This window comes from Aegilops tauschii, chromosome 6 (assembly GCF_002575655.3).
Source record: "Aegilops tauschii subsp. strangulata cultivar AL8/78 chromosome 6, Aet v6.0, whole genome shotgun sequence".
In the NCBI taxonomy this organism is placed as follows: Eukaryota; Viridiplantae; Streptophyta; class Magnoliopsida; order Poales; family Poaceae; genus Aegilops; species Aegilops tauschii.
In genome coordinates, this window is record NC_053040.3 from 93,184,865 (window position 1) to 93,198,214 (window position 13,350).

The window sequence follows — 13,350 nt, forward strand, 5'->3', positions numbered from 1 at the left end:
GATTTTTCCGATCTGCAACTTTCTTCATCGGCGATAATTACTAATCTAGTGCGCTGGTCCATAATGACTTAGCACGACGACTTCCCGACTGTCTACTACAACAAGATTTGTCCGACTCCGGAGAGAGATGGGTGATGAGGACGGTACACGAAGGTGGTCCACGAAGGTGGTTGTAATTTTTATTATCTCTGATGTTCTTTGTACTACTATATGATTGAAAATGAATAAATTGAAAGTTTCCGACGAAGAAAATTGTAAAGTTAAAGTAATATTTTTAATAATCTCCTACATTTTCTTAGCTATGATGTTACACTCTTTAGAATTAAGGACACGTCATCCAACGGGCTGCGGAAGTGCTGATTTCACTAGGTTTCGTTGTGTTGACTGTTGACTTGACTTTTCTGTATAGATTTAGTGACCCGCACCGCGCCACCGCGGCACTCTTTGGTTTTTGTTTGACTGTGTGTAGAGAGAGAGAAAGAGAGCGCGCGCGAGATCGAGATCCATGGCGGAGGGGGTGCTTGCTTCCAGCATCGTGAAGGCGGTGCTAGCGAAGTTCGGGTCCTCGGTTTGGGGAGAGCTGGCGCTCCTGAGGAGCTTCAGGACTGACCTGAAGGCCATGGAGGACGAGTTCGCCACCATCCGGAGCGTGCTTGCGGACGCTGAGGTGCGCGGCGGCAGCGGCGGCAGCGGCGACAGCGCCGTCCGCGACTGGCTGCGCAGGCTCAAGAACCTCGCCCACGACATCGACGACTTCCTCGACGCCTGCCACTCCGACCTGCGCGCTGGCCGCCGCCGCCGGAGCCGGGGCAGCCCGGCGTGCGGCTCCACGGCCACCTGCATCGTCAGCTCCGTCGTCATGGCGCACAGGCTGAGGTCCCTGAGGCGCAAGCTGGACGCCGTCGCCTCGGGGAGGGACAGGCTGCGCTTGAATCCCAACGTTTCTCCGCCGGCGCACCCGGTCGCTCCCCCGAAGCGGGAGACCATCTCAAAGGTCGACGAGGCCAAGACGGTGGGGAGGGCCGCGGACAAAGAGAAGCTCATGAAGCTGGTCCTCGACGCGGCGAGCGAGGAGGACGTGTCCGTGATCCCCATCGTCGGCTTCGGCGGCCTCGGCAAGACGACGCTGGCGCAGCTGGTGTTCAACGACCGGAGGGCCAACGACGAGGTGTTCGACCTCCGGATCTGGGTCTCCATGTCCGTGGATTTCAGCCTCAGAAGGCTCATCCAGCCGATTGTGAGCGCGACCAAGCTGAAGCGCGATCTAACCAGCCTGGAGGCCATCGCAAACTTCTTGTCCGAGACGTTCACGGGGAAGAAGTACCTGCTGGTTCTCGATGATGTGTGGAGCGAGAGCCAGGAGGAGTGGGAGCGGCTGAAGCTTCTCCTCAAGGATGGCAAGCGAGGCAGCAAGATCATGGTGACCACACGGAGCCGCAAGGTCGGCATGATGGTGCGCACCGTGCCGCCATTCGTTCTCGAAGGCCTCTCTGATGATGATTGTTGGGAGCTGTTCAAGGGAAAGGCTTTTGAGGAAGGGGAGGAGCATATGCATCCCAAGCTAGTCAAGTTAGGGAAGGGGATTGTCCAGAAATGCGGCGGCGTGCCGTTGGCCGCCAAGGCTCTTGGGAGCATGCTGCGGTTCAAGAGGAACGAGGAATCATGGATTGCTGTCAAGGACAGTGAGATATGGCAGCTGGATAAGGAGGACACAATTTTGCCGTCTCTCAAGCTCACCTATGACCAAATGCCACCTGGTCTGAAGCAGTGCTTTGCATATTGTGCATCATTTCCTAGAAACTATGAGATTGACAGGGACAAGCTTATTCAGCGATGGATTGCTCTTGGTTTCATTGAACCCACAAAGTATGGCTGCCAATCGGTTTTCGATCAAGCCAACGACTATTTCGAGCACTTGCTGTGGATGTCTTTCCTTCAAGAAGTAGTGGAGCACGATTTGTCAAAGAAAGAATTAGAGGAAGATCGCAATGTTAAGTACAAGATTCATGACTTGGTGCATGACCTTGCTCAGTCTGTTGCCGGGGATGAAGTCCAGATCATCAACTCTAAGAATGTCAATGGGCGCGCCGAAGCATGCTGCCACTATGCATCATTGGCTGATGACACGAGGGCCTCTAAAGTTCTCCGGAGCACGCTCCGTAAAGTCCGCGCGTTGCATTCCTGGGGTCATGCTCTTGATGTCCAGTTTTCTTCACTCCAGCTGCTTGAGAGTACTAGATTTGCGAGGCAGCCAAATTACGGAGCTTCCCAAGTCAGTTGGCAGATTAAAACACTTGAGGTACTTGGACGTCTCTTCATCCCCTATCACAAGTCTGCCCAATTGCATCAGTAACCTCCACAATCTGCAAACACTTCATTTGTCCAATTGTGGCAATCTATATGTGCTTCCCATGTCAATATGCAGTCTTGAGAATCTGGAAACCCTGAATCTTTCCACTTGCCACTTTCAGACCTTGCCAGATTCCATAGGGCATCTTCAAAACCTGCAAAATCTTAACATGTCATTTTGCAGTTTCCTCTGTACATTACCCAGCTCCATCGGTGAACTCCAAAGTTTGCAAGACTTGAATTTTAAAGGGTGTGTCAATCTTAAGATTCTGCCTGACACTATGTGCAGACTGCAAAGTTTGCATTTCTTGAACCTCTCACAGTGTGGAATTCTCCGAGCACTGCCCAAAAATATTGGGAATCTCTCAAATTTGCTGCATCTGAATTTATCGCAATGCAGTGATCTTGAGGCAATCCCTGACTCGATAGGCTGCATTACAAGGCTGCATACTCTGGACATGTCTTACTGTAGCAGTTTGTCGGAATTACCTCGATCCGTTGGTGGCCTTCTGGAGCTTCAAACTCTCATTCTATCACATCATGCACGGAGTTTGGCATTGCCCATAGCAACCAGTCACCTACCAAACTTGCAGATTTTGGATCTCTCATTGAATATTGGTCTGGAGGAATTGCCTGAATCAATTGGTAATCTTCATAACTTGAAGGAGCTTATTTTGTTCCAGTGCTGGAATCTTCATAAGCTACCTGAGTCTATAGCAAACCTCATGATGCTGGAGAGGTTAAGCCTTGTTGGGTGTGCAGATCTAGCCACGCTACCTGACGGCATGACAACCATCACTAATCTGAAGCACCTACAAAATGACCAGTGCCCATCTTTGGAGAGACTACCTGATGGATTTGGGCAATGGACTAAACTTGAAACATTATCCTTGCTCATTATAGGTGACACATGCAGCAGTATTGCGGAGCTAAAAGACCTTATTCTTCTGAGTGGCTGTCTTAGAATTGAATGCCTCTCACACAAGAAGGATTTGACTATCGATGCCAAGAGAGCAAACTTGAGGGATAAGAGGAAACTAAGCAACTTGACTGTGTCATGGACCAGTTCATGCTCTTCTGATGAGCTGAAGAACGTCGAAACATTTCTTGAAGTTCTCTTGCCACCTGAAAACCTTGAGGTCCTTGAAATAAATGGCTACATGGGCACTAAATTTCCCAGCTGGATGATGGAGAGCATGGAATCCTGGCTTCCAAATATTACCTTCCTAAGTTTAGGCAACATCCCTAACTGTATATGCCTCCCACCTCTTGGTCATATTCCCAATCTCCATTCTCTTGAGCTCCGCTGCATTAGTGGTGTCCGTAGCATTGGACCTGAAATACTTGCCAAGGGACAGAAGAACACATTGTACCAGTCACTCAAGGAACTCCATTTTGAAGACATGCCTGATCTGGAGATCTGGCCAACCTCATTGGCAGGGGACAGTGAAGAGAGTCAACAACAGTATTCATGTTTCCAGTCCTTAAAACTGTCACTGCAAGTGGATGTCCAAAGATGAGACCAAGACCATGCCTCCCAGATGCTATAGCAGATTTGTCACTATCCAACAGCAGTGAGATGTTATCAGTTGGTAGGGTGTTCGGGCCATCATCTTCCAAATCGGCGTCACTTCTTAGGAGACTGTGGATTAGAAAGTGCCATGCATCGTCGTGTGATTGGAACTTACTGCGGCACAGGCCAAAACTTGAGGATCTGACCATTGAGTACTGTGAAAGGCTACGTGTTTTGCCAGAGGCCATCAAGCACCTTAGCATGGTCCGGAAGCTGAAGATTGATAATTGCACTGATTTGGAAGTCCTTCCAGAATGGCTAGGTGATCTCGTAGCACTTGAGCATCTGGAGATAAGCTGCTGCCGGAAGTTGGTCTCACTGCCAGAAGGTTTGCGCTCCTTAACTGCACTGGAGGAGTTGATTGTCAGTGATTGTGGCTCTGCACTGACTGAGAACTGCAGAAAAGGGACAGGCAAGGATTGGTTCAAGATCTGTCATATCCCAAGTATCCTCATCTCGTGACAGGTAATAATGCATTATCTTTTGGTGAGGAATTACTTTTAGTTAACTCAAACAAAAAAGCTAGTTGTTCTTTTTTTTCTTTTCTTTTTTTCCGAAAAGGGGGGACTCCCCGGCCTCTGCATCAGAACGATGCTAGTTGTTCTTTAGAACTAAGTTTTTCTTCTTTGACATGGGCAGCAACAACGGAGGTCATTCTTCAAGGATTCTAGTGCAACACCTGTGCATGAATAGCATACCTGAATGAAAGTACTGTTTGTTACCTATTCAAAAGGTAAACCAGCCTAGCAACATGTCCCTTGCGTTCTTTGAAGGTTTGCTTGATTGTATCATCCTATTTGTACGCAAGAACATTTTAGGGGTTGTTAGATTGTATCTGCTCCTGGTGCGGTTCAGACAAATAATATCCATGTTGAGAGCTAGTTATATTCAAAGGAGTGAAGCTCCAGCCAGGTCCTGCTCTGGTATAAACTGGCCAGGAGTATACGATGTGCATTATAAAGTAAAAAGCCACAACTAAGTTATGTCACTAATGCAGACAACGACATCAGCAAACACCAGAATTTGGTTTATTGCCACAACATTAAACGGAAACTGCAATATGTTTAAACCCAGAAACAGAAGCATATAACTTCGTGGAGCTGCAATTTTTATAATGGAATCTTTTGATATTTTTCCAGCTTCAGTGGCTGCACAGTAGTTCCTAATAGGCTGAAAGGGTACATGTTTATGGTCCATTCATTTGAGCTTCATGCATAACACTAGAAGGGTTGGGCGCGCTTCGCTGCGCCATTGATGTTGTTGAGATTTCATAATTTTTTTAATTTGGTTGGCGCATGGGAGAAATGATGGCTGTGTTTTCTTTTCTTATAATTAGCACAGTCGCCTGCGCAATGCGCGGGCACCATCTTTATCAAGTTAGAAAAAAATTATTAAATTTTCTAATGCGTAATAGTTGTTTGTTAGTGTTATGTTCTTTAAAGAATACTACAATTGGAATTATATCGAATTTATTCTTCTTTACAACATGCCTCATAGTAGCTTGAAAATTTAAGAGTAATATTCTTACTTTCCCTTTCACAACCGTCCATTCTGATTTCTTTAGAGGAAAGCAAAGGATTAGGTAAAACTTTGGTGAAAATGTAAACTTAAAAATGAAGTAGGTCCTAAAGGATAAATCTTTGATTTGCCTGAACCTAGATATAGAGCTACAGCATTTTAAGATATGATGATAGAAAAGTTGAGCCATAGCGTTAACTGCTTAGTAGTACAATTACTGTTGCCTTTTCCACTAAGCTATTGATACCCATTCAAAATTAGTTAATAAAAGAAGAGAAATAACGCCCAATGCTCGATGCCCTACGTGTGGGCTATGGGCATGCCTGTGAGGACGCTCTGCATATTTTCATCCTATGTTCGCATGCTGACATGGTTTGACAACGTGTTGGCATCAGTCCACCTCACTACATCGATGAGCTTTGGGTGTGCGAGAGTCTGCCTTGAATCGATCTGTCCATATGGTCCGCGGTGCTTCTCATCATCCGTTGGAAGATATGGGCGTCCTGAAATGCTATGCCGTTCAACAAAATTGACCACCATAGCTCCATCACTCTTAGACTGATTGTTGAGGACATGCCTCTTTGGAGTCCCGGGCTTAAAAAGCAGGCTCAAAAGGGGTTGCCTTCTCATGTCGGTCATAGTACCTCTCCGCACGATCTACCGTGCTTTTGTAATTTCTTTTTTGTAATCATTTGTACCATGGTTACAACTTCTAAGCAATATATTCAGGTGAGGGAACTCCCTCGGTGATTCCTGGAAGAAACTAGTAATACAGTAGCTCTTAGAATGATTTTTTTTCTTACAACGACAAAAGCTCGATCAGCCGACTAATACATTTTCAAAAAAAAAATCATCACAAAGGCGCTCACACAACTAAGAGGACTGAACAAGCAGGCGGTGTGATTGCCCCTAGGTGTAGCGCGAGGAGGCCTCCCACCATGGTCGTGCCCGTGTCCTCCCTCTCATGTTCCTCCTCATGCTCGCCTTGTCCTCCTGTGGTACAACTGCCGCTTTCGGGGCTCCGGTTGGAGAGGATTACATCCGGCCACCGGCCTGACATCGCGCCGACATGCTTGCTATCATGGTTTGATTATTTTGTGGTAAATTGGGTATGGACTTTATATGTAACTTGGTTGTATGTAGGGACATGTATGGAACTTGATTATATGAACTTCTGTGGTATATGCTAAAACTTCTTTATGTTCGTTCCCAAATATTTGTCTTTTTAGAAATTTTAAGAAGTGACTACATACGAAGCAAAATGAGTGAATCTACACATTAAAATATGTCTACATACATTCGTATCTTGTAGTCCATTTGAAATGTCTAAAAAGACAAATATTTAGGAACGGAGGGAGTATATGATTGAGTTGTCATGTTAAATTTTCTCTGACTTGTCATGCTGAAATTACAAGGGAAATGCTGCCCAAATTTTCTTTCCATAAATAAGTTTCATGTTGTCACAAAGGAGAAAGAGGTTGGTTTTTCTCTACAGACATTTTCTTGTATGTCATGAGGGCATGACTATCGTTTTACTCATACATTTCACATGCTCTCCGGTTAGTTCATAGTTATGGCAGATAGGACATTTGTTGAGTTCGGTGGTGGCATATGAGCAAAGGGTGTTTGTTCGATGGCAATTCAGCAAGTTGCAAGTTTGTTGATGGCAAATAAGCAAATTCTGTACGCAATACTGCACCTGCGTCATAACCCAGGAGGATCGTTGTCTCTCAAGCCCTGTAGGCAGCCTCACCATGAAGAAGATAACGATGACAAGAACATGATGCAAAGAGCACACGCAACATGAGCCCCTACCATCGGTTAATGGATGACATGTTTGGGAGTGGTTCTATGAGGAGACTTACGGCTACACGATATGAGATTCTTAGCTATCCGATCGTTTTCCAAAAATAAATATAAATAAAAAGTTTGTCAAAAGAAAAAGAAAAAGAAGAGCCGTGTAATCATGGCCACCACTGTTTCAATGATGGTCCCAAAACCCCCGTTGGCGACTAGCATAGATTTCTTTGCGTATTTTACTAACTTTAATGTCTTTTATGACATAACACGGTCTTGAAGATGATATTTTGATCATCAATCAGTGTGCAAACAAGTTGCCTTTTCGCATAAATATAGTTATGCACTATGAAAGTATGTTATTTTGATATTTTTCTTGTGATAGTAACAAATGACCAAACATGCAAATGTTTACCTCATAAAATCCAAAACTAATCAATATTATCATGAATAGGAGGTGGCACTAGTTAAAATCTTTTCTAAAAGCCAACCTTTTTCTTTTCTTTTGTCATGTTTAAAAGCCACCCTTGAAATCATGACAAACGCGCTCACACAAAAATAGTAAAAGAAAAAGAGAACCACCAGGTTGCTTGCAGCAGCGCCCCAAGCCTCCAACAACCAGAGAGCACTGAGCAAGCCAGGCGGTGCGATGGAACCCCCGGGCGCAGCGCGGAGGAGGCCTCCCGCCATGGCCGCGCCCGCGCTCCTCACCCTCCTGCTCCTCCTCCTCACGCTCGCCCTGTCCTCCGCCTCCGGGGCTCCGGTCGGGGAGGATTACGTCCGGCCGCCGGCCCGGCCCCGCGCGGGCCAGCGGAAGGCCCTCCTCGGCCTCTTCCCCTGGAGCAAGAAGAAGGCCTCCGCTTCCGCCTCCGATCCCCAGCAGGTGACGTGTCCTCTCGCGCTCGTCGCTCTTGAATCGGTCCATCCCAAGGGGATTGGCGACGCTTTGGGAAGAAGAAAAATGGACTTTTTCTTTCTTTCTTTCTTGATTAGACTGCGAGCTAGCGGCTAGATCGTTCCGAGGTTATTTCTTCCTGTGATTGTAAGCTGAATCGACGATTCGGTGGTGTGGCTGGCCATTTCTTGGTACACTCCCTGGTTAAGTGTATATATATGGGGTTAAATTACAGGGATCTAGCTGATCTATATGGAGTACTACAATTCACCATACAATAGATCAGCTCTGAACTAGTAGTACTAAACAGTGGGTGTCTTATTAGACCCCTAGTTGTCCTCAGATATCTAGTTCGACAATTTGCTGGACATATCTTAGTTCGGATGATAGTCTATTTTGATGGTGAGGTTCAATGTTTTTTGTGTGCCTATTGAGTATTTGGGACTACTGTGCGTCTGTGCTATTCTAATTATGCCCTGTAGCCTGGATTGAACTGATCAATTTGTCATACACAAATACAGATGATGGAAGTATGCATACTGCAGGTTATGTTGAATTGGCATCATCTTGATTTTGTATTTGATCGTGTCGCATAGTAGTATTTTATCTATGTTTGGCCTTACACACAGACACAGGCTCATTTACCTTCCAGTTAATTTAATCTACCCCTGTCCCGGACAGATTTATTTCTTGCGTTGGGGCCGATACCCGGAACACGTCTAGTTCCACAATGTTCAGTTTCCTGAATTCACTTGATCCCAGAAGGTTACAGTTTTATGTACCAGATCCTGTGTGTTATCCTACAGTACTTACAAAGTCCTCATTCATAGCTTTGGTTTTAGACAGTTTTTTGCTACTACAAGTTCATCAACTGCTGAACCCTATGTTATAATATGTTTTACAGGTGCACATTTCACTATCTGGAGAGAAGCACATGAGAATTACATGGGTCACAGATGATAACTCTGTCCCCTCAGTTGTGGACTATGGAACTAAGTCCAACGCATACACATCCTCATCTAATGGAGAAAGCACGTCCTACAGCTACTTAATGTACAGCTCAGGAAAGATCCACCATGTTGTTATTGGACCTCTTGAAGACAACACTATATACTACTACCGATGCGGAGGACGAGGTTCAGAATTCCAACTTAAGACACCCCCCTCCCAGTTCCCGCTGTCATTGGCTGTTGTAGGCGATCTTGGGCAGACCAGTTGGACAACATCAACATTAAACCACATTAAGCAATGTGAATATGATATGCTCTTACTTCCCGGTGATCTCTCTTATGCTGATTATATGCAACATTTGTGGGATTCCTTTGGTGAGTTGGTGGAGCCACTTGCTAGCACCCGGCCCTGGATGGTGACACAAGGCAACCATGAAAAGGAGAGGATACCATTTTTCAAGTCTGGATTTCAATCATATAATGCGCGATGGAAGATGCCTTATGAAGAGAGTGGTTCCACATCAAATTTGTACTACTCATTTGAGGTTGCAGGGGTGCATGTCATAATGCTAGGTTCTTATACAGATTATGATGAGAGTTCGGATCAGTATGCTTGGCTTAAGGTTCGTAACTTCCTAACTCCATTTCATGTTGCATTGTAGTTACTGCTACTTTTTGTACATCAATTAAGGATGTTCTCTCAAAGAATTAAACTATTTCTTTAATAGTACTTTTTCTAGAAACGTATAGTGACCATTCCTCATAGTTGCAGACCTACACTCAGCACTTATCTTAAATCTTATGTGACTACGAGTTAATTTTAGGCTGGTGTATTCTTCTGTACCTTAAACACGATGCGCTTAGCTTACAAGTTAAGTCGTCCTTGTCATTTTGGCTGACAGATGACCATCTTTTCTGCTTTACAGTCTGATCTTGCCAACATAGATAGAAAGAGGACCCCATGGCTCGTTGTTCTGTTGCACGTGCCATGGTATAACAGCAACTGGGCTCATCAGGGTGAAGGTGACAGTATGATGAGTGCGATGGAGCCTTTGCTACATGCCGCTCATGTGGATATTATAATCTCAGGTCACGTGCACGCTTATGAACGCACGGTATGACTCCTTGCAGATCACCAGTAGCACACCACCGATCAAATTTGAGCCTCTGGCCATGTAACTCATTTACGTAAAGGTTTCAGATGATCATTTCGCTGTTTGTGCAGGAGCGAGTCTACAAAGGTGGGGTTAATCCATGTGGTGCTGTTCATATAACTATTGGTGATGGTGGAAACCGGGAAGGCTTGGCCCGCAGGTACCTTTGTCCTCCTCCTCATTGTTAACACGTCCAATTCGAAATCGCTATAGTGCCACTAGATTGAATGCCTATCTTGGTATCTTCAGGTATCATAACCCGAAACCCCTCTGGTCGGTGTTCCGGGAAGCAAGCTTTGGGCATGGTGAGCTGAAGATCATCAACTCCACGCACGCGCACTGGACTTGGCACAGGAACGACGACGAAGAGCCGGTGAGAACAGATGACGTGTGGATAACCTCGCTGGCTGGTTCGCAGTGCGTCCAGGACAGCAGCAGCCCTGAGTTCAGGAAGATACTCATGTCCCCTTGAGACGATCATTCGGGTCGATATATACCTTAGTCTGAAAAAAGGGCTTGCCATGTAGCAGTACTGTATATGTATATATGTGTGTCTAAGACTACTTGCTAAACCATAAACTGATAAGCTTTTTGCTGTATATGGGTTAATCAACGAGAACATGTACTCCATGTCATAGTTGGCATGTTTTAACCGCTCAGTATGATATGAAATGGCGATTCAGAAAACAACATCTGGACTGAAACTGCATCCAGAAGAAGTCCAGAGAAATTACTACTATGACTTGAGCTTTGGTTTCCAGTTCTCATCCTTGCAGCGCCGCTGCTCGGCGATCATCGACTCGAAGACGGCCAGGACACGATCCAACCCCGTCTCGTCCTCCCCGAGCTCCTTCATGGCGACGACGATGCTCTCGATGGTCGACATGCACCCGGCCTTGGGCTCATGCCTCACCTCGCCGTACAGGCTGACCCTATCTGCTTCCACCTTCACGTGCGGCACGAGCTGCAGCCATGGGTTCTCGTGGTACATCCGGTGTGCCTTCGCCCAGGTGCCATCCAGCACGATCAGATGTTTCACCAGTACCTGACAGTCTGAAGCTGCGTCGATGGTGGTCGCGCGCTGGCATGGGAACAGCAGGGCCGAGTGCGGCGGTATGGCGATGGTGAACTCATGTTGGAGCTCCGGCGACGGCGAGGCTTCTTCGCCTGTGCTACGTGCGGGCTTGTTCTTCTGTGTCTTCGTCACGGTGAAGCCGTTGGAGACGGCGAGTTTGGCAAGAGGAGAACTTCTTGACGGCCATCTGATCTTGGGGTTCGCGCCGACGCCGCGCTCGATGTCGATCCGGAGCTGTTTCTCCGTGTAAGCGATGGAGCACTTGTCCATGGTTTCCACCGTCCAAGCTTCTCCAATGGCGGCACCGGCTTCGGCATTTTCAGTTTCTCCGCCGCCAAGTCCAAGATTCGTCGTGAGGAGGAAGCTGGCGCGGTGGGCGACGTCGGCGACCTGGGTGACGGCGAGGTTGCGGAGGCCGAGGCGGGCGACGCGGACGGAGCTGAGCGGGTGCCGGGCCTCCGTGGGGTGCTGCAGCACGGTGACGCCCACGGCGGTGTCCAGCGGGGGCCCGCGGAGGCGGCCGCAGAGGCAGACGCGCAGGGGCTTCGTGCAGACGGCGCACATGGGGCGGCGGCGGCGCTGGCCCGGCTCCAGGAGCTGCGGGCCGCTCGCCGCCGTGGCCATGGGCGGCGAGGTGGGCGGTGTCGCTGCTGCTCTGGTGGGGGTGGCGGCCGAGTAGGGGGGCTTTGGATGCGGTAGGAAAATGGAGGATCTGAACCGAGGCCGCGTTCGGATTGGCGAAGTTCCAAAAGAATTAGTAGTGCAGAAGATCGGCATTTTTGCCAAAAAGAGATCTCAGCAGCATGCGGGAAGCTCGCTTTGCTTTGCTGCTTCAAACGAGTGGATGGGGCGACAAGAAGATTTGTTCCTCGCCTTCAAAAATGTGGGGTCCATTTGTCTGTCGGTGACATGAGATGAAATCATGAAACGAAGGAAACGATGCTCCAGTAGGAATTTATTAGGAAGAACATCTACAGCCGGACGCCTTAAACCCGTCTCATATGCCCAGGCGGGCCGCCCGGTCACTGACCGGTCACATTTTTTTAACCCAGACGGACGCCTCAAACGGCCCTCAAACGTCCGGGTTGACTGGCACGCCTCATATCCAGCCCAAATATGGGGTAGGTATGTGGGCGCCCGGGCACGCTCGCCACGTCAGACTGGCGAAGGGGTCCCAGTCGAAAACGCCCTCAAACCCGGCGGTCCAAAACTCGTCTCCTCCGTCGGACCGGTGGCGCCGCATGGTGCAGCTCTGGCGGGCCGCGTAGTGCCTTGCCCGGCTATTTAAATCGACTGCCTTGCCCGGAGTCGGCTGCGGAGGCAAGACGTCGTCGCCGGCAGGAGATGGAGGCGCAGCAGGCCGCGGAGGAGACGAAGATGCTCGCCTACATGGATGAGGTCGAGCACGAGGAGGATGAGCCGGAGCCCTCCTCCTCACCCGTCCAGCCGGGGCCCAGCACCGTCGTTGTGGGCATCTCCGACGACGAAGACTAGTTAGGGCAGTACGTAGGGATTTCTTTGCATGCTTTGTATGGATCTAGGGGATGAAATATGAGAGAGGCGGATGCAAAGTGGCTAATTTGAGGCGTGCCCGGTCACTGTCCGCGGACGCGCTCGCGGGCTTTTTGGGGCCGAATTTGCCAAGTCCGGTTGTAGATGCTCTAATAATAGTGCATGCAGAATCATTCCAGTCTACTTGTCAAGGACGTAATGCCTATGTACTGATCATGCCATGAATAACATCATAAATATGCACTTTTCTATCAATTGCCCAACAGTAATTTGTGTACACACCGTTGCTATGTTCTTGAGAGAGATGCCTCTAGTGAAAGTTATGGCCCCGGGTCCATCTAAATCATATTGCTAAAACCCAAAATACCTTCCTGTAATTTATTTAATTTGTAATTTATATATCTTCCACTATCAGAACTAGTCATTGCAATTAACGAGTATAAGGGGATTGACAACCCTCTTGCCCGTGTTGGGTGCAAGTATTTGTTTGTGTGTTTAGGTACTGCTAAAGGTCATTTGTGTGGATC

The 13,350-nt window shown here is 47.7% G+C and overlaps 2 protein-coding genes and 1 pseudogene across 2 annotated transcripts; 2 read left to right on the top strand and 1 right to left on the bottom strand.

Moving 5' to 3' along the window:
• The first annotated feature begins 453 nt into the window (after positions 1–453).
• On the top strand, positions 454–4,807 carry LOC109731623 (uncharacterized; annotated as a pseudogene).
• Positions 4,808–7,786: 2,979 nt separating this feature from the next.
• LOC109731624 (purple acid phosphatase 18) lies at positions 7,787–10,926 on the top strand. The gene is made up of 5 exons (XM_020290795.4): positions 7,787–8,120; positions 9,037–9,705; positions 10,009–10,197; positions 10,308–10,396; positions 10,486–10,926. The coding sequence occupies exons 1-5, from the start codon at positions 7,887–7,889 to the stop codon at positions 10,706–10,708; spliced, it is 1,404 nt and encodes a 467-aa protein (XP_020146384.1). The 5' UTR covers positions 7,787–7,886; the 3' UTR covers positions 10,709–10,926.
• On the bottom strand, positions 10,814–12,197 carry LOC109731625 (uncharacterized). Its single transcript, XM_020290796.4, has one exon. The coding sequence runs from the start codon at positions 12,086–12,088 to the stop codon at positions 10,973–10,975; it is 1,116 nt and encodes a 371-aa protein (XP_020146385.1). The 5' UTR covers positions 12,089–12,197; the 3' UTR covers positions 10,814–10,972.
• Between the last annotated feature and the right edge of the window lie 1,153 nt (positions 12,198–13,350).